Here is a 20,106-nt window from a genome sequence, read left to right as displayed (position 1 = left end):
CTTGAGGGATCGAAGGGGTATTTTTCTGTATCTGTATTGTATGACTCATCTTTTGTCACGGGAGAGGTTAATTTGGTTAATTAAATCAGAATTCATACTCAAATAAATATTTTTATGCATTGTTTTTATTAAAGATGACTTTTTCAACTGTATGCATTATCTTGTAAACCCTCCACGAACCTTTCAGCGTATATGATCACGTGATATATCATGTGACTGTAGTCATGTGATATTTGTCTATTTTATTCTCAGCCTGAACTGGGTGCTTATTGTATGTCAACATGTACAGTTACAACACGTGTATCTTGTTGATATATTTGATGCTGAAGGTAAAAGAAGGATGCACAAACGAAACCCCAAATGTCATTGTGATGTTGATGGACGATGTAAGTAATTAAGCTGATTGATTACATATCATGTTTTTTAGGACTCGGGGGGAGGTTTTCGCTATATGGGGGGGGGGGGTAGTTGTACTGACGTTTTCGCTATATGTTTGCTGGTTGCTTACATGATTCAGGACAAATCATTCCATTCCAGAATGACTCTGAAGTAAAAGATAGCAGGAGACAAATGTAATTTCATATCTGCTATATCTAAAAAGTTTGACATCATATTCAGACACATAAACAAAAGAATAATCTTGATAGATAGTTTTCTTTTACTAAAGCAGCAATGTGTTTACAGATGGGTTGGGGAGACCTTGGCGTGTTTGGAGAGCCCAGTAAAGAGACCCCAAACCTGGACAGGATGGCCAGTGAGGGAATGCTGTTTACTGACTTCTACTCCGCAAACCCTCTGTGTTCTCCCTGTAAGTACTTGTAAAGGCATGTAGCAGAAAAATATGCATAAACATAATTGTCATTATCAAGTTTATTTTGATAGCTTTTTCCTTTTAAGTAAATATCAATATGTATTTCTTATGTTGTAGCTCGTGCCGCCATGTTGACGGGGAGACTACCTATCAGAAACGGTTTCTACTCCACTAATGCCCATGCTAGGAATGGTAAACCTTGTACATCACTCTCATATACCTACTCCTTCTATCAAGTACCCAGGATTGACCTTAATATACTATATAACAGGAGTGACAAGTACCAAGGATTGACCTTAATATACTATATAACAGGAGTGACAAAATGCAATGTACCAGAGCGGGATTTGAACTTGGGACCTCTTAGACTGATTGCTGTTTTAACAAACTGCGATTCCCTGTCACCCATGATCAACCTGATCAGATTTTACTGCAAAAGTTCCAACAGATAAATCTACAGATTTCAAAAATATCAGTTATGCATCAAACTAATGCTGCTTTTTGCTTATATTTGTGCACATTTGGAATTACAAAAGAAAGTCAATACTGTACATAAAATTGCTCGAAGGTCTTTAATTGATTGGTCACCATGCACATATCCTTGATAATCATAATGTTCAGAAATACTTGAGTATAGTATGAGTTAAAGCTGAACAATTAGGGAATATGTGATCTGTAAGGAGGAAAGTCAGTTATAATTAACTTTGTGTAAAACAGTAAATCACAAAATTTAGTCAAAATTGTTATTTTCACAATTATTCTTTCAACACAATATTTGCAAGGGTTTTAATTTGCAATAAGATTATTTTTGCTATGTATATCGTTTATACAATTATGTCTGAATAGATTATTGTAAGATATTGAATGCACACTTGTCTTTCCTCGACTTGTGATTTACATGTAAGTTATTTACAGTAACATGTGGAAATAACTTTGGAATTTGTGATTGTCTCCGCTCACAAAATAACACAGAAATACATATCAGGAAAACATAATGCAAGTGCTAAACAGTAGTCTGATATGGCCTTTAAAACGTTACCAAGTTTTTACCTATATTGTGCCAAGAAGAAATTGCATTGCACAGGTTACTTTCAGGAAATATCTGCTTCAACTTGATATAGATTTGAACTATTGTCTCTGTATATACAGGTTTATAATAAATGTAGAAGTAATGCTCTGGAGTGAAGTACTGGTAGCTCTTACAGTTGGAATTTACATAAAAAGTATCATTTTATTTTATTGTTTCAGCCTACACCCCCCAGAACATTGTGGGAGGTATAGCAGACTCTGAAATCCTCCTGCCAGAACTTCTAAATAAATTAGGATATCACAACAAAATTGTTGGTAAATGGTATGTATGAAACAACAAAGCAGTTACAATACATCAAATCACAGTACATGAGTTTGATTTACTCTATTTCAAAATAATCACAAATAGCAGATGACATCTTCTGGTCAGTCTTGATTTGCATCCAATCAGTGAAGATTCTCGACATTGCCAAAAATGTTGTGTAAACAATGTGGTGAAGGAAAACATGCTCATGCTTACTCATTCTATGCACAATAGGTTTCTTTACAAATCATACAAATAGATACCTTAGCTGTAATACTCTATAAAGAGGCTATAACGTGTTCTACTTAACTGTAGTAGTACCTGGTAAAACTATACATGTACTGTATATTCCAGGCACCTGGGCCATCTGCCCCAGTACCATCCCCTCAAACATGGCTTTAATGAGTGGTTTGGTGCCCCTAACTGTCACTTTGGGCCGTACGATGACGTCCACACTCCAAACATCCCAGTCTATCGTGATGCACTCATGGCCGGCAGGTTTGTCTCAGATCCTCACTCATCTGTTACCTATAACGCCTAAGAAATGGGATGTTGTATTAAGAAATGCTTCAAAGATAGTCGTATAACCCAAAAAATCTGTTATATAATCAATTATCTTGATAATCCAATTATATGATGTTCCAAACAATACATTTGCAGCTTCTATCACAGTCAGTTACTTTTAGGGATCATTTCTATAGTATGTATCGCCGGGATGTCGGGTAAAACTGACCAGACCGTTATATTCAAATGTAAACTATAAATGTGTGCTGTGCCCTTGACATTAAATGGAGACCGCATTGAAATTAGAAAGAAAGAAGACATTTGAATTTCAGAAATATAACCTTGACATTGCAGATTATTGATAACCATGGCATCATAGATATAGTACATTCTTGACATTACACATGTATGGTGATACATGAATCATTATTACAGATGTATGGCAAACCATTCCCTTGACATTATAGACATATATATTGTCTGTTTGACATTGCTTGTGTATGGTGACCTTGATATTACATATGTATGACCTTGAGAAGCAAATTTTGTGTGTGTATGTGCATATTTGACCTTGGCATCAACGATATTTATAGGCTTATGATGGCCTTGACTTAGGGCTGTCCATACTTAGTGATCCTCATACAGTATTATATATGTCTGACCTTGACAAGCATGATGACCTTGACATATCAGACAAATGTATATTAAAGCCTTAACAGTATAGACAATTGCTGACATTGATGTTACAGATATTATGAAGATTTCCAGATTGATAGGAAGACAGGATTATCCAACCTGACGATGATGTACTTAGATGTATGTATGACATGGTACTCTTCTTTGCAAGAATTATGTTTGTCATCTTAAATATCAATTTTAAATACTGAAAAAAAATCCAGTGATATTATCTCAATTATGAATAAAAAGAAATCAGTTTTGAGAAATGGTTTTTAACTGTAATGAATTGGTAGAAGTGCATTATCTTTTTTTTTTAATTGAATTGATGAAATTTGAAATTACTATAACTGCTTTGCTATTTCATGAATTATGTAATGGATTGTCTATTACATAGATCTGTATAATATTATATATAAGGTGATGTCTCTATAAAGTAATGCCTATATAAGGTGATATCTCTAAAGTAATGCCTATATAAGGTGATGTCTCTATAAAATAATGCCTATGTAAGGTGATGTATCTATAAAGTAATGCCTATATAAGGTGATGTCTCTATAAAGTAATGTCTATATGAGGTGATGTCTCTATAAAGTAATGCCGAAATAAGGTGATGTCTCTATAAGTTTATGGTTGTATAAGGTGAAGCCTCTATAAGTTTATGTCTATATAAGGTAATGTCTCTATAAAATAATGTCTATAAAAGGTGATGTAACAATAGGTTTATATCTGTTATGTCTATATGAGGTGATGTCTCTATAAAGGAATGCCTATATAAGGTGATGTATCTATAAAGTAATGCCTGTATAAGGGGATGTCTCTATAAAGTAATGCCGAAATAAGGTGATGCCTCTATAAGTTTATGGTTGTATAAGGTGAAGCCTCTATAAGTTTATGTCTATATAAGGTAATGTCTCTATAAAATAATGTCTATAAAAGGTGACGTAACAATAGGTTTATATCTGTTATGTCTATATGAGGTGATGTCTCTATAAAGTAATGGCTATATAAGGCGCTGTCTCTATAAAGTAATTCCTGTATAAGGTGATGTCTCTATAAGTTATGGTTGTATAAGGTGAAGCCTCTATAAGTTTATGTCTATATAAGGTGATGTCTCTATAAGTTATGGTTGTATAAGGTGAAGCCTCTATAAGTTTATGTCTATATAAGGTGATGTATCTATAAAGTAATGCCTGTATAAGGGGATGTCTCTATAAAGTAATGCCGAAATAAGGTGATGTCTCTATAAGGTTATGTCTGTATAAGGTCATGCCTCTATAAATTTATGTCTATATAAGGCGATGTCTCTATAAAATAATGTCTATAAAAGGTGACGTAACAATAGGTTTATATCTGTTATGTCTATATGAGGTGATGTCTCTATAAGGTAAAGCCTATATAAGATGATGTCTCTATCAAGTAATGCCTATATAAGGTGATGTATCTATAAAGTAATGCCTATATAAGGGGATGTCTATATAGGGTAATGCCTATATAAGATGATGTCTCTGTAAAGTAATGCCTATATAAGGTGATGTCTCTGTAAAGTAATGTCTATATGAGGTGATGTCTCTATAAGGTAAAGCCTATATAAGATGATGTCACTATAAAGTAATGCCTATATAAGATGCTGTCTCTATAAAGTAATGCCTATACAAGGTGATGTCTCTTTAAAGTAATGGCTATATAAGGCAATGTCTCTATAAAGTAATGGCTATATAAGGCGATGTCTCTATAAAGTAATTCCTGTATAAGGTGATGTCTCTATAATGTATTGCCTGTATAAGGTGATGTCTCTGTAAAGTAATGTCTATATGAGGTGATGTCTCTATAAAGTAATGGCTATATAAGGTGATGTATCTATAAAGTAATGCCTATATAAGATGCTGTCTCTATAAAGTAATGCCTATATAAGGTGATGTATCTATAAAGTAATGCCTATATAAGGGGATGTCTATATAGGGTAATGCCTATATAAGATGATGTCTCTATTAAGTAATGCCTATATAAGATGATGTCTCTGTAAAGTAATGCCTATATAAGATGCTGTCTCTATAAAGTAATGCCTATATAAGGTGATGTATCTATAAAGTAATGCCTGTATAAGGGGATGTCTCTATAAAGTAATGCCGAAATGAGGTGATGTCTCTATAAGTTTATGTCTATATAAGGTAATGTCTCTATAAAATAATGTCTATAAAAGGTGATGTACCAATAGGTTTATATCTGTTATGTCTATATGAGGTGATGTCTCTATAAAGTAAAGCCTATATAAGATGATGTCTCTATAAAGTAATGCCTATATAAGGTGATGTCTCTTTAAAGTAATGCCTATATAAGGTGATGTCTCTATAAAGTAATGCCTATATAAGGTGATGTCTCTATAATGTATTGCCTGTATAAGGTGATGTCTCTATAATGTAATGCCTATACAAGGTGATGTCTCTTTAAAGTAATGGCTATATAAGGCAATGTCTCTATAAAGTAATGGCTATATAAGGCGATGTCTCTATAAAGTAATTCCTGTATAAGGTGATGTCTCTATAAAGTAATGCATATATAAGGTTATGTCTCTATAAGTTGATATCTGTTAAGTCTATATATGGTTATGTCTCCATAAGTTGATGTCTGTTATGTCTATATAGGATTAAGACTCTATAAGTTGATGTCTGTTATATGTCTATATAAGGTGTTGTCTCTATAAGTTGATGAATGTTATGTCTATATAAGGTGATGTCTATAAGTTTATGTTTGTTATGTCTATATAAGGTTATGTCTGTTATATGTCTATATAAGGTGTTGTCTCTAAAAAGGAAGCTGTGCAGTTCATTGAACAACAATACTCAAATAAGCAGCCATTTTACCTGTACTGGACTCCTGACGCCACACACGAGCCTCTGTATGTGTCACAAAAATTCCTCAACACCAGCAGACGTGGATTGTGAGTAAAATGTCGAAAGCACCACTTTCGCAAGACTTTTGAAAAATATTTGTGAGAATTTCTCTGTAAAATAAAATTTCAAATTATGTGTTGATCATATCAACTGATTTCAAGTGAAAAGATATTTTTGTGTAAGATTTGGATTCTGGTTTGCTCTCTTTTGTTGAACATAACTCAATTTGGAGATTTTAATGCATGTAGTTTTTAATTACAGGTGTTACGCTGTGGTTAGTTATAATTATTTAGTACAGGTGTCCCGAGTATCATAGACTGCTGTATTTTACACAGGTATGGGGATGCAGTGCGAGAACTTGACTATGCAGTTGGAGAAATCCTGAAAACTCTGGTAAAACTAGGACTTGACAAAAACACTTTTGTATTTTTCTCATCAGACAATGGAGCAGCTACTTATGCCAAAACCTCAGGTAAATGTATTGTTGTTTAGGCATTGTGAATATGTATAATGTGTATTCTTTTACCTGTTTTTGATAAATTCTGATTCAGGATGATGTGCTGTAACATATTTGAATTAAGGCATTAAGTTGTAGCGGAACTGGACTGGGTTGTTCATCAACGACCAAGATAACTCCACTGGTAGAGCGTCCATCTAGCGTTCAGAGGGTCCCTGGATTAAATCCGGGCCGGTCTACCAATGCATTTTCTGCTCCTGAGTTACCTGGTCGCCGATGATCGACCCAGACCAGTTCTGTTACAACTGAAATTGGGATGTTTGCATCCATTTTATTGTGATGTCAGCGGTTTCAGATAAAAGGTTGATCTTCTTCCAAATATCCATATACAGGTGGTAGTAATGGGCCATTCCTTTGTGGTAAAGAGACAACATTTGAGGGTGGTATGAGGGAGCCAGCTATTGCGTGGTGGCCAGGAAAAATTTCGCCAGGCCAGGTAAACTTTCCTCTAATTGCATAGTATAGAAAGTTATCTTCTTAATTATATAGCATATAAATAGTGTAGTAAATTTCTGCTTAAGGGTAAATTACCTATCAGTATATGATCACTATACACTTGACAATTCCTTCCCATTTTGGAAACTGAAAAGACTTCATTGTAGGGTACTGTGCCCAGCAAACAAAATATCAATTATAACATTCTTTTAAAGGATTGGGGGGGGGGGGGGGGGGGTTTTTTTTNGCAGTTATCTCCCTGTATTGTTAATACATTCAAAAGGTGCCACATCCTTTAGTGTTGTTTTGGCAGGTGTGCCACTGATGGACCTGTTTTGGTGAAGTATTTATAGGTGTACATCCAGGTTGTGTTGCTGATGGATGTGTTATGCTATGGTTTCATGTTTACAGGTGTCCCATCAGGTGGGGTCATTGATGGACCTATTTCCTACTGTGCTTGACCTAGTGGGTATCCAACCACCTTCTGACAGACCAATTGATGGCATCAGTCTCAAAGATACACTTTTACAAAACACTCAAGTTCACAGGTAATTGATGAATAGCACACAAGCAGCTGCCTGTCAGCTTGTCTGGTAAATATGACAAGTGTTTATATAGACACATTTAAGGATTTATGCTACTTTACTTTCACATGCTTCTTCTTTAACGTAGAATTCCAAAATATCTGTTTTGAATGGAAATTTACACTTTGTTAATTACTTTTTACCTTGTTTAAAAAGTACACTAGAATGCATGCCTAAATAACAATTATTAGTTAATGGTGATGTTAAAATTATAAGGGAGATACATATTCTGAATATGGGTGTAATCAATACTGAACTGATATATTATGTAAAATGTAACATTTTTCTTTCTGTTTAGTATTCGATATAGCAACTGTTAAATAAGATATATGAATTGTGTTCAGACAACCTGTTTGTGGGAACTTTTACAATCTGCACTGGTAAATAGTTTGGAGAACACGGGTTATCATAAAAACAATTTTCTGATAAATAAATGTTTACATTGATGGGCATTCATAATAATTAAATCACAGGTATAATGTGTTGGAAAGTTAATTATAGTTAAGTATAAAATACATGTACTGTGTAAGGGAGATAACTCTGACACTGGTATAACATGTAGGGTAGACTTAATTTTCATTGATTTTAGTTCTGTACTTGCCAACTTTAGAATATAATTGGAAAAGAAATTTTGGGTTTTTGAAAAAGTATCAAAAGTAAGGGCAAAAAATCATCTTCCTCCAAAAGTACTCTGATATATGCTGGTATCTTGTAGGCCAGTGTTTTACTATCGTGGGAACACGTTGATGGCAGTACGTCTGGGTGATTATAAGGCACACCTCTGGACCTGGACTAATTCTATACAGGAGTTTAACAGGGTGAGGTGTGATGTAGAGGAGTTTTACGTGATGGGTTCTGTTGTAGGTTAATATGAAGGGGACAGCAGGTTAGAATCAACAGATCGCTATCGGATACCATACTGCATGTTTTTAGGTCGTCATAAAATGATGTTATATAATTATGTCATAATCAAATTGCATGTCAACAAGACGATCACTTGATTTTCATATAAGTAGACAGCATATTATAAATAGTAATTTAATGGGAGGGGCAAAATTTACACTGGGAAAAAGTTGATTTTATTGGTGAAGGCTGAATGTTTGCATGAATGAAAGTTTCCCGGTACACAGTTAATGAAAGTCTCCACTCTAAAATATATGATGATTGTTAGAATAGTTGAAATTTGTTCATATGGTTGACTGATTTAGATGAAAGCTCACAGGTACATTTACTTAAAATAAAATTTCACAATGAATCCAGCAGGAGCAGGAGGCATCGTGAGCCTTGCTCACTTTCTCATTTTTTTTTTTATCATTTTAACATGAATATCATTAATAACCTGAAAGTTACTTAACATTTCCACTTGTTTTGTGTTGACAGGGTGTTAACTTCTGTCCTGGAGAAGAGATACAGAACGTAACAACACATGATCAGGTCGAACACGATCCATGGTTACTGTTCCACATCAACAGGGATCCAGGCGAGAAATACTTCATCAAGTAATCTATTTGATTCAGAATTCTCTATTTACAGACTTTGTTTATCTGTTTGTGTGGGGGGACTATGGACTAAGTTCAATGTCATACTCTTCAGTGTGTCTATTGAATGAAACATTGAACACAACTTAATGTTTTAAAATAGAAAAAATATGACCATAGGATATCAAGTACTCATACATGTAGTAATTTAATTTAAAGGAAGAGAGTCCCAGTGCTTTGTGTTCTACCTCCAATGAAGAAGAGTTCATTTGTCTGGTTGTTTTTAATTTGCAGATGCTTGTAACAGTTTGTTCATTTATTGTACCAAAAGGTTATATAGGAAAGAAAATATATATCGTAATTTCTTTTCTTCACAAAACTTTTCCCATACATGTACAGGGGTTGAATCTCTGGACCTCTTGATTATAAAGTAGGGAGTTTGTATCCATTGCACTACCAGTCATATCTGTTCCATTGATGCAATATTACTAAGAAGATTTTCATAATGTTCCAACTCCTAAGCATCAATATAGACAAAATATTATAAATTTAACAGGGAAGTATTCAATCAAAGCCTGTAACAAAATACAGTAGAAGTATCAGGACTCTCATCATCGGATACCCACGGTTGATTTCGCTTCGGTACGAAATCAACCGTGGGTATCCAACGATGCAGGACTCTCTACCTGTATTTGAACTTTCCAGATCTACCACTGAGGAATACAAGAAAGTGATTCCAGAAATACAGGGGGTTGTAGCTGTCCACCTCAAACACCTGGTACCCGGCACACCACAGCTCAACATGTGTGATGATGCTATTATGGCAAGTTATACCTTGATCATTTGCTCTCAATTCAAAACTGTGTGAAGAAATATTTTTACCAATTAGCATGGCCTTTAAGAAAACCTGAACACGCAGATTGTCTTGCTTGGAGTGTTCTAAATTTTCACTCATATGTGAGAAAAACATTGATTAAGCCAAACAACATTTGTCATTAAATGATGCTGCCATATTGAAAGTTGTTCACAAATAAGTGAAACAATCTTGTGTAGACTATTTGCATAGACTGTATGATACTTAACATAATTTGTGCAAGCTATGACTTAACATTTATGGCAGTGTGGTTGTTTAGTAAGGTCAAAGGTTGCTGCATGTTACCATATTCTGTCTTTTCGTAATGCAGATTTATCTGCTATTGTGAGCAGGTGTTGATTGTTGCGTCATTAGTTTGTGTGAGAAAATTACGTCGTTTTCTCAAAATATTATGACGTTATCTCACAAACAAATGACGTAACAATCAATACCTGCTCACAAGAGCAGATTACTCTGCAATACGAAAAGACAGAATAGCAGATATGGTCATACCAAGGACACCATGACATGTATTAAACTTGTTCAATTTTCGTTTTTAGAACTGGGCGCCCCCTGGATGTGACAAGGGAGGTAACAAGTGCTATTCCCCACCTTCTCCAAAACCACACAAGTGTTCATGGCCTCACTAGTAAATATGGAAGACTGCTCATATCTGTGATACTCGGAAACTACACTGCTGGTACAGGCCATACAACTATCAACAATCTCAAAGTGGAGTAGAATCTCAGGAAGTACAATCCAAAGGAAAATCTCAAATGATACAACCAAGACAAGACGCATAGTTGACTGACTTATTTATTTAGCTTTTGAAGAAATACTTAAGTGCTATTCCACATTATGATTATACACGGAGGCCTTTTTATTAATGTTTTAATGGTGTTGGGGTCTGAAATGATTGACAGGTTTTGTAGTGAGGACAGGGGAAAACATTTAAATGTAGGTGGACCCCAAAATGGGAATGAGGGTTAATCTTACTCCTTTAGTACTGGTGAAGGGATTTTTAACCTAATTAGACAAGGGGCATTCCATGGTCAAGGGAATTAATTAACATCAAATAATTGAAAGTTTTGGCATCTTTCAGTTTCAGAAGGGGAAAAGGAAACAGTTACTGATCTTTAAAAGACTACTTTAATTTGAGTCAGAAATGTCATCTTGTTCGGAGATGAAAGCTGCGACAACCCCTGGGGTAGATGGCATCTTAAAGTACTGATGCAGGTATTTTAACCAACTTTTGCTTTAAGTGGGCATTTATTTTTGTATAACCCTGTCAGATTAGATGGGTTTAACCCATAAAGGGAAAAATGAGTAGTTGAACAGGTCAACTATGTCATGCTTTACATAGGTTTTATCGTATTTTATCCATTGCTAATTGTGGAAATCTCAGAATTTTGATCTTTATTCTCCTAAATATCAATTATTATACATGTATTTAGTAAAGTGCAATAATTGCATTATATTGTATAAATCTGCTGTCAGTTCAGCTGACATTAAATACTTGTACACTGTATTGTCATGTTGACATTCAGTCCGTCTCAGTGCTGTCTCTACCATTGTGCTTGTTTCAATATCACTTTGAAATAGCTAAGCCTTGAAACTGATAGCTTTTTTTCAAAATAGTGATCTGATCATTTTTCTTCCACTGCAATTTCTCATATTTCCTTTCACATCAACTTACAGGCAGTCACAACAGCGACACTGTATTGCTGGACAAATTCGAAGTTGAATGTTATTTTTCCACATTTTGTGCCATACCTAACTTGAAAAAAGTCGTTTCTGTAATCTTATGTTCTGCTGGTGTACCTGTTGCTTCATGTATCACTGGGCTGTTGTTGTACATACCCAGTATGTGGAATCATTCTGGAATTCATGTAACACAGGGCGGTTGTGTACATACTCTGTATGTGGAATCATTCTGGATTACATGTATCACTGGGCTGTTGTACATACCCAGTATATTGAATCATTCTGGAATACATGTATCTGTTGCTTCATGTATCACTGGGCTGTTGTACATACCCAGTATATTGAATCATTCTGGAATACATGTATCACAGGGCGGTTGTGTACATACCCTGTATGTGGAATCATTCTGGAATACATGTATCACTGGGCTGTTGTTGTACATACCCTGTATGTGGAATCATTCTGGAATACATGTATCACTGGGCTGTTGTTGTACATACCCAGTATGTGGAATCATTCTGGAATACATGTATCACTGGGCTGTTGTTGTACATACCCAGTATGTGGAATCATTCTGGAATACATGTATCACTGGGCTGTTGTTGTACATACCCAGTATGTGGAATCATTCTGGAATACATGTATCACTGGGCTGTTGTTGTACATACCCAGTATGTGGAATCATTCTGGAATACATGTATCACTGGGCTGTTGTTGTACATACCCAGTATGTGGAATCATTCTGGAATACATGTATCACTGGGCTGTTGTTGTACATACCCAGTATGTGGAATCATTCTGGAATACATGTATCACTGGGCTGTTGTTGTACATACCCAGTATGTGGAATCATTCTGGAATACATGTATCACTGGGCTGTTGTTGTACATACCCAGTATGTGGAATCATTCTGGAATACATGTATCACTGGGCTGTTGTTGTACATACCCTGTATGTGGAATCATTCTGGAATACATGTATCACTGGGCTGTTGTTGTACATACCCAGTATGTGGAATCATTCTGGAATACATGTATCACTGGGCTGTTGTTGTACATACCCTGTATGTGGAATCATTCTGGAATACATGTATCACTGGGCTGTTGTTGTACATACCCAGTATGTGGAATCATTCTGGAATACATGTATCACTGGGCTGTTGTTGTACATACCCTGTATGTGGAATCATTCTGGAATACATGTATCACTGGGCTGTTGTTGTACATACCCAGTATGTGGAATCATTCTGGAATACATGTATCACTGGGCTGTTGTTGTACATACCCTGTATGTGGAATCATTCTGGAATACATGTATCACTGGGCTGTTGTTGTACATACCCAGTATGTGGAATCATTCTGGAATACATGTATCACTGGGCTGTTGTTGTACATACCCTGTATGTGGAATCATTCTGGAATACATGTATCACTGGGCTGTTGTTGTACATACCCAGTATGTGGAATCATTCTGGAATACATGTATCACTGGGCTGTTGTTGTACATACCCTGTATGTGGAATCATTCTGGAATACATGTATCACTGGGCTGTTGTTGTACATACCCAGTATGTGGAATCATTCTGGAATACATGTATCACTGGGCTGTTGTTGTACATACCCTGTATGTGGAATCATTCTGGAATACATGTATCACTGGGCTGTTGTTGTACATACCCAGTATGTGGAATCATTCTGGAATACATGTATCACTGGGCTGTTGTTGTACATACCCTGTATGTGGAATCATTCTGGAATACATGTATCACTGGGCTGTTGTTGTACATACCCAGTATGTGGAATCATTCTGGAATACATGTATCACTGGGCTGTTGTTGTACATACCCTGTATGTGGAATCATTCTGGAATACATGTATCACTGGGCTGTTGTTGTACATACCCAGTATGTGGAATCATTCTGGAATACATGTATCACTGGGCTGTTGTTGTACATACCCTGTATGTGGAATCATTCTGGAATACATGTATCACTGGGCTGTTGTTGTACATACCCAGTATGTGGAATCATTCTGGAATACATGTATCACTGGGCTGTTGTTGTACATACCCTGTATGTGGAATCATTCTGGAATACATGTATCACTGGGCTGTTGTTGTACATACCCAGTATGTGGAATCATTCTGGAATACATGTATCACTGGGCTGTTGTTGTACATACCCTGTATGTGGAATCATTCTGGAATACATGTATCACTGGGCGGTTGTTGTACATACCCTGTATGTGGAATCATTCTGGAATACATGTATCACTGGGCGGTTGTTGTACATACCCAGTATGTGGAATCATTCTGGAATACATGTATCACAGGGCGGTTGTTGTACATACCCTGTAATTGGAATCATTCTGGAATACATGTATCACAGGGCGGTTGTTGTACATACCCTGTATGTGGAATCATTCTGGAATACATGTATCACTGGGCTGTTGTTGTACATACCCAGTATGTGGAATCATTCTGGAATACATTCCAACATGTGTGAATATCCAGATTTGTTATTATGTGTATTCATTCAATTATTTTCTGTCTGTTTTTATTATTATTATCATTTAATATTTCTTTTTGTACATCTTTACTCTTTATGCTCACTCTATCTGTGGACATTCTATAGTGTGCTTTATACTAATTTTTGTTACCAAAAGAAATTGAATATCATTAATATTTACGTTGTATGATTTTTATCTCAAAGATGCATTTGTAGTCTGTAAATAATATTGAGGTTATTACCAATGTAATGACTAACATGCGAGTGCTGGAAATTTAATTAAACATATTTTAAGTTAATGAAGGGTCACTTGTGTTTTGTCCCAAGGATTTGTTTTTATTTACTGAATGGTGCTGCTTTTATTTGGAGTCACTTGTCATTAAGGGTGTTGTTTTAAAGAAAATTACCTTTGAAATCTTAAGGTTCCATTTACACTCATCTCTACACTCTTGGAATATTTAATTACAAAATGGAACGCACATGGTTAGGCATTTAATTGGTTTTGGGTATAAACTGACCAATCACTACGCTGATACATGTCCTCATCCTCGATAATCCAGGGGTTACGCTAACTTATGTTCTCTGCACCCCTGGAATATGTCTTCTTGTCTCATCAACAAGGTGGCGCACACCGAGCCTTCAATTTTGCAATGACATATTCCAGGGGTGCAGAGAGCGAAAGTGAGCGTAACCCCTGGATATCGAGGATGACCTGTCCTTTGAAGATTATAGAGAAGTGATACCTGACTTAAGAGCCAGTCAGTTTTACCATTATCCTGCTGCATTTATTTTTTAGGTGCATCAAAGAATCAAACTCATCTACATGTATCCTATTCACGTGCAAGGTGGTGAACATAGAGCCTTCCAATTTGTCATGACATACTTGAATCTTAAGTGAGAGGAACCCTTGGATTGCAAAGAAATTGAATCGAACTAAGTATCAATATGATACCATACCTACAGAAAGAAAGTATGCTTTGTAGAAAGTTTCAAGTAAAATTTTATGCAAAAAGAACCCCAAAAAACAGAAATAACAGGTCTGCTCTCATTGATCCATCCTTATGGTTTGAATAGTCGGACCCAAGTAGTTCCTTTATGAAATAGCAATGGACCTAGAGGTTTGATATTTCCTGATGACCCTTGCAAAAGGACTTTCACAGGTCAGTGGTAAAAAAAAATACTGGTTCTTTCCTGTAAATGAAAAGGTCACATTTTGAGCAAAAACTGGAAAGTTATTTCCCCTTAATCATGACATGCAAAGCTTCATGTCCTTTGATCTTGAAACTAGAACTCATTTGGTTTAGTTTTAAATTGAATACATAAGTAAGAAAAACAAGATAACTGTAAAAAGTGTTGAATACAAATAAAATGTATTTGAAAATATCAAATATCACAGACAGCACACTGCTGTCCAATCAGCCATATTCTTCTACAACAAATATCATGCACTACATCAGGACAAAGTCTAATGCTTTCAACTTTCACCTTCATTTAATGATATTTGGAGTATACTGTATGGCTGATAGGAAAGCCCTGTGTTGTACAAAATCAGAGTAAATGTACAGCCATCGTCAGAATTGGTACCAGCGGTAGAATAATATAAAACATGATACAGTGGATATTATACTGGTATTTAGAGAAGAGAGAGTGGAGAGCCTGGTTGTAAAACAGTACTACTATAATATGTGTAACAATCTTATGAACACCAGACCATGGGAGCCCAAAGGTGAGGTTTGAGCCCAAAAGTGAGGTTTGAGCCCAAAGGTGAGGTTTGGAACCATGGTAACTAAGTTGATATTACTGTATAATCAGTATGTCCGACCTCAGCATACGTCCTGGTACTGGAATACTTTATAATCAGTATGTCCGATCTCAGCATACATCTTGGTACTGGAATACTGTATAATCAGTATGTCCGATCTCAGCATACATCCTGGAACTGGAATACTGTATAATCAGTATGTCCGATCTCAGCATACATCTTGGTACTGGAATACTGTATAATCAGTATGTCCGATCTCAGCATACGTCCTGGTACTGGAATACTGTATAATCAGTATGTCTGATCTCAGCATACATCCTGGTACTGGAATACTGTATACTGGAATACTGTATAATCAGTATGTCCGATCTCAGCATACGTCCTGGTACTAGAATACTGTATAATCAGTATGTCTGATCTAAGCATACATCCTGGTACTGGAATACTGAATACTGGAATACTGTATAATCAGTATGTTCGATCTCAGCATACGTCCTGGTACTGGAATACTTTATAATCAGTATGTCCGATCTCAGCATACCTCCTGGTACTGGAATACTGTATAATCAGTATGTCCGATCTCAGCATACATCCTGGTACTGAAATACTGTATAATTAGTATGTCCGATCTCAGCATACATCCTGGTACTGGAATACTGTATAATCGGTATGTCCGATCTCAGCATACATCCTGGCACTGGAATACTGTATAATCAGTATGTCCGATCTCAGCATACATCCTGGTACTGGAATACCACTTCATTGCTTAATTCTTCTGTGTCTCCTGGATTTGTTTTCTTACAAATGATTGTTGACGTTCTGATAAGCCAAACAAATCACACTCCTGGAATTGTAAGATAAGGATCATCAATGGGTTTATGTCTAATACAAAATTGACATACAATGCTTCATGTCCTTTGATCTTGAAACTAGAACTCATTTGGTTTAGTTTTAAATTGAATACATAAGTAAGAAAAACAAGATAACTGTAAATAGTGTTGAATACAAATAATAAAATGTATTTGAAAATATCGAATATCACAGACAGCACACTGCTGTCCAATCAGCCATATTCTTCTACAACAAATATCATGCACTACATCAGGACAAAGTCTAATGCTTTCAACTTTCACCTTCATTTACTGATATTTTGAGTATACTGTATGGCTGATAGGAAAGCCCTGTGTTGTACAAAATCGGAGTAAATGTACAGCCATTGTCAGAATTGGTACCAGCGGTAGAATAATATAAAACAAGATACAGTGGATATTATACTGGTATTTAGAGAAGAGAAGAGTGGAGAGCCTGGTTGTAAAACAGTAGTACTATAATATGTGTAACAATCCTATAAACACCAGGCCATGGGAGCCCTAAAGTGAGGTTTGAGCCCAAAAGTGGGGTTTGAGCCCAAAGGTGAGGTTTGGAACCATGGTAACTAAGTTGATATTACTGTATAATCAGTATGTCCGATCTCAGCATACGTCCTGGTACTGGAATACTTTATAATCAGTATGTCCGATCTCAGCATACATCCTGGTACTGGAATACTGTATAATCAGTATGTCCGATCTCAGCATGCATCCTGGTACTGGAATACCACTTCATTGCTTAATTCTTCTGTCTCTTCTGGATTTGTTTTCTTACAAATGATTGTTGATGTTCTGATAAGCCAAACAAATCACACTCCTGGAATTGTAAGATAAGGATCATCAATGGGTTTATGTCGAATACAAAACTGAAGTGTCAATAATAAACAATGCTCTAGAAAACTATTATCAGAACATCATGCTTCAATCCTGAACCACCTTGTACTGACACGTCAGTAATACTGTATAAAGGTACACCACCAATTCTAATAATCTTTAGAAACAATGAGCTTACAGTCAATTCTGTGTTTGGATTTACAGTACATGTATAGTGCTTAGAGATCCTCATGAAATAATGTATATCAGTAAATGTTTTCCATAGTTTAACCTTTGCTGATTTTGCCCTCTATTATGAGGGCAAATTTATCACATTGGTGAATGTAGTATTAAAAATAATTCCACTGAGAAGTTCTTTAATATGGACTTAACTTATGAAGGGTGAATGTTTTTAATGGACAAAGTTTCCTTGTTATACAGTACTGACAGAGACTTTTGTTTCACAAACACAAAAGTAAGTAAAGCTAAATCTGACATGCTCACCTGATCAAACTGCTCTAAGGAACCAAAGCCCCCCACATAGCCATTGAGCCTGGCAGCCACATGAGAAGTAACAATGTCTTCATCAGAGAGATTCAGTTTGTTTAGAAAATCTTTGTGCTGCCTCAGCATGTACTTCTGGTGGTAACTGTAGAACAGTAAGTGAACAACCAAAACGTATGTCTACAACACAACATGGTTGTTGACATCAGAATAATGAAAAGTGCTATTGGTATGTCAAGGATATACAAGTTAAAACATGTTTATCTAAAACAAAAGCACTGATAACTAACGTGGTTACATATCCAGAGAAGTATGGGTGAGAGGTCCATTACCTGACGTTGAAAAGAAACCCAGTATTCATTGGGTATAATAGTTTTTATGTAGCATATAACCTGCGGGCAATCTGCTCTGACTTTATTTCCTAAACTTGATAATTTGACATGTGCATGCAATGTAACAGATAGTGGCCTATACATTACAGAGTAGCATGTATCAAAAGTTATGTCTGTTGTTAAAGACTAGGGTATACCTACTCTTCAGCATTGTAGAATTCACCAGCAGGAAGGATTTTCGTTGCTATGGGTCTTGTCATTTCCTTTTGGAATTTGTCCCTCGATTCTTCTGCCACCATCTTCTGTTTTGTGCTATGATAAAAGATGGCAGACATGTATTGGTTACTACTCTTTGAAAAAGGGCTGTGATTTGTCCAGAACATCTCCAGTAACTCACCAAAGCTGATCTTATTTGGATCAAAGTCCAAGGCGACAGTTTCAGTGTGATCACCTCTGAAACATGAAATTATTTCCTTCAAACCTTCTTAGTATAAATCCTAGTAATTGATATTCATATATTCTAATTTAGATTCTTAAACATCAAGAAAATGGTCACTGATAAGCAATGAAAAACACTGTAGTAATAAAACTCTTTACATATTTATTAAAAGCAAAACTCTAATGGTGTCGTTATAGAATAGATTTACTGTATATCAATACTATTCATAAAGGCAGAAATAAAGTTGAACAACAATGTCTTACATGTTTCGGTATGTTGCACCCTTTGTTGAACCACCAGTGAATCCAACTCGGGTTTTAACCACACCAGGGACACACCCAAACCGGGCATCTGGGAACCAGAATCAGCCCATGGCAAATGTGGCCTTCTCCAGTCTGCCTTCAACTGTCTCGGACATGTTCTATAAATATAAACATTTCTTTTATAGTTTGATCTTCATCTAAACAATCATCCAATATTACAACAGCCAATTAGATAATACATTGTATAATTTATTGTGTTCCGTTGAAAGTGTGAAGCCGTTGATCCTGAAATTTAAAAGAATTTTATGTGTTTTCATTTCACATGATTCCCCATTTCAGTAATAAAATTGTAACTCATAACGGTAATTGTTACTCAAATGCTAGCCCGAGTTTCCTCTGGCCCTGACACCAGACTAGGACATTTTGACAGATAGTATCCTCGGGTTACCGGTTTCCGCGCACTTAAGAAGCATCCGCGATTTCGTACTCATATCGGCAGAAAACTGTTGAAATTACGGAAGACTGTCATAAACATGTATACAATCTACTAAGGGAAACAAAAAACTAACAACATAAAACTGTATTTTAAACAAGAGATCCCAGAGGGATCTTGGCGCCCACCTTTGTACCATCTTCATTAGTTCTTTGTCAGTTCGATCTTTTCTCTTCTTTCCTCTAATCTGTTTGATCGAGTCATGTTAACAGTAAATGCACCTTGAGGTAACTTTTGATCTAAACTTAATACTGATGTGTATGAAAGCCAACCTTCAAAGTGAGTTTGTCATTTCACATATTTACTAGTACAGTACTTAATGTGAAAGAAATAGAAT

General features: G+C 35.8%; 2 protein-coding genes across 2 annotated transcripts; one reads left to right on the top strand and one right to left on the bottom strand.

The window, feature by feature from the left end:
- Nucleotides 1-120: 120 nt before the first annotated feature.
- On the top strand, nucleotides 121-11,968 carry LOC110464777 (N-acetylgalactosamine-6-sulfatase-like). The gene is made up of 14 exons (XM_021520167.1): nucleotides 121-386; nucleotides 685-808; nucleotides 929-1,003; nucleotides 2,060-2,162; nucleotides 2,499-2,642; nucleotides 3,398-3,464; nucleotides 6,137-6,264; nucleotides 6,553-6,689; nucleotides 7,067-7,170; nucleotides 7,581-7,717; nucleotides 8,469-8,571; nucleotides 9,134-9,252; nucleotides 9,937-10,054; nucleotides 10,645-11,968. The coding sequence occupies exons 1-14, from the start codon at nucleotides 282-284 to the stop codon at nucleotides 10,732-10,734; spliced, it is 1,554 nt and encodes a 517-aa protein (XP_021375842.1). The 5' UTR covers nucleotides 121-281; the 3' UTR covers nucleotides 10,735-11,968.
- Nucleotides 11,969-17,050: 5,082 nt separating this feature from the next.
- LOC110464795 (peptide methionine sulfoxide reductase-like) lies at nucleotides 17,051-19,374 on the bottom strand (the record flags this gene model as incomplete). Its single annotated transcript, XM_021520221.1, has 4 exons — nucleotides 17,051-17,742; nucleotides 18,243-18,387; nucleotides 18,776-19,027; nucleotides 19,277-19,374. Coding segments are annotated over 4 exons (573 nt in total), but the record flags the coding sequence as incomplete, so codon positions are not given.
- Between the last annotated feature and the right edge of the window lie 732 nt (nucleotides 19,375-20,106).

The sequence above is a fragment of the Mizuhopecten yessoensis genome, unplaced genomic scaffold (assembly GCF_002113885.1).
Source record: "Mizuhopecten yessoensis strain PY_sf001 unplaced genomic scaffold, ASM211388v2 scaffold11033, whole genome shotgun sequence".
NCBI classification, from domain to species: domain Eukaryota; kingdom Metazoa; phylum Mollusca; class Bivalvia; order Pectinida; family Pectinidae; genus Mizuhopecten; species Mizuhopecten yessoensis.
The sequence above is the reverse complement of the archived record's forward strand: the minus strand, read 5'-3'. Positions and strand labels throughout refer to the sequence as shown.

Coding starts and splice junctions, on each gene's coding strand:
- LOC110464777 (XM_021520167.1), top strand. CDS start 282: ATGTACAGTTACAACACGTGTATCTTGTTGATATATTTGATGCTGAAG. Junction 7,718..8,468: donor CAAAACACTCAAGTTCACAG/GTAATTGATGAA, acceptor GGTATCTTGTAG/GCCAGTGTTTTACTATCGTG. Junction 10,055..10,644: donor TGTGTGATGATGCTATTATG/GCAAGTTATACC, acceptor TTTCGTTTTTAG/AACTGGGCGCCCCCTGGATG.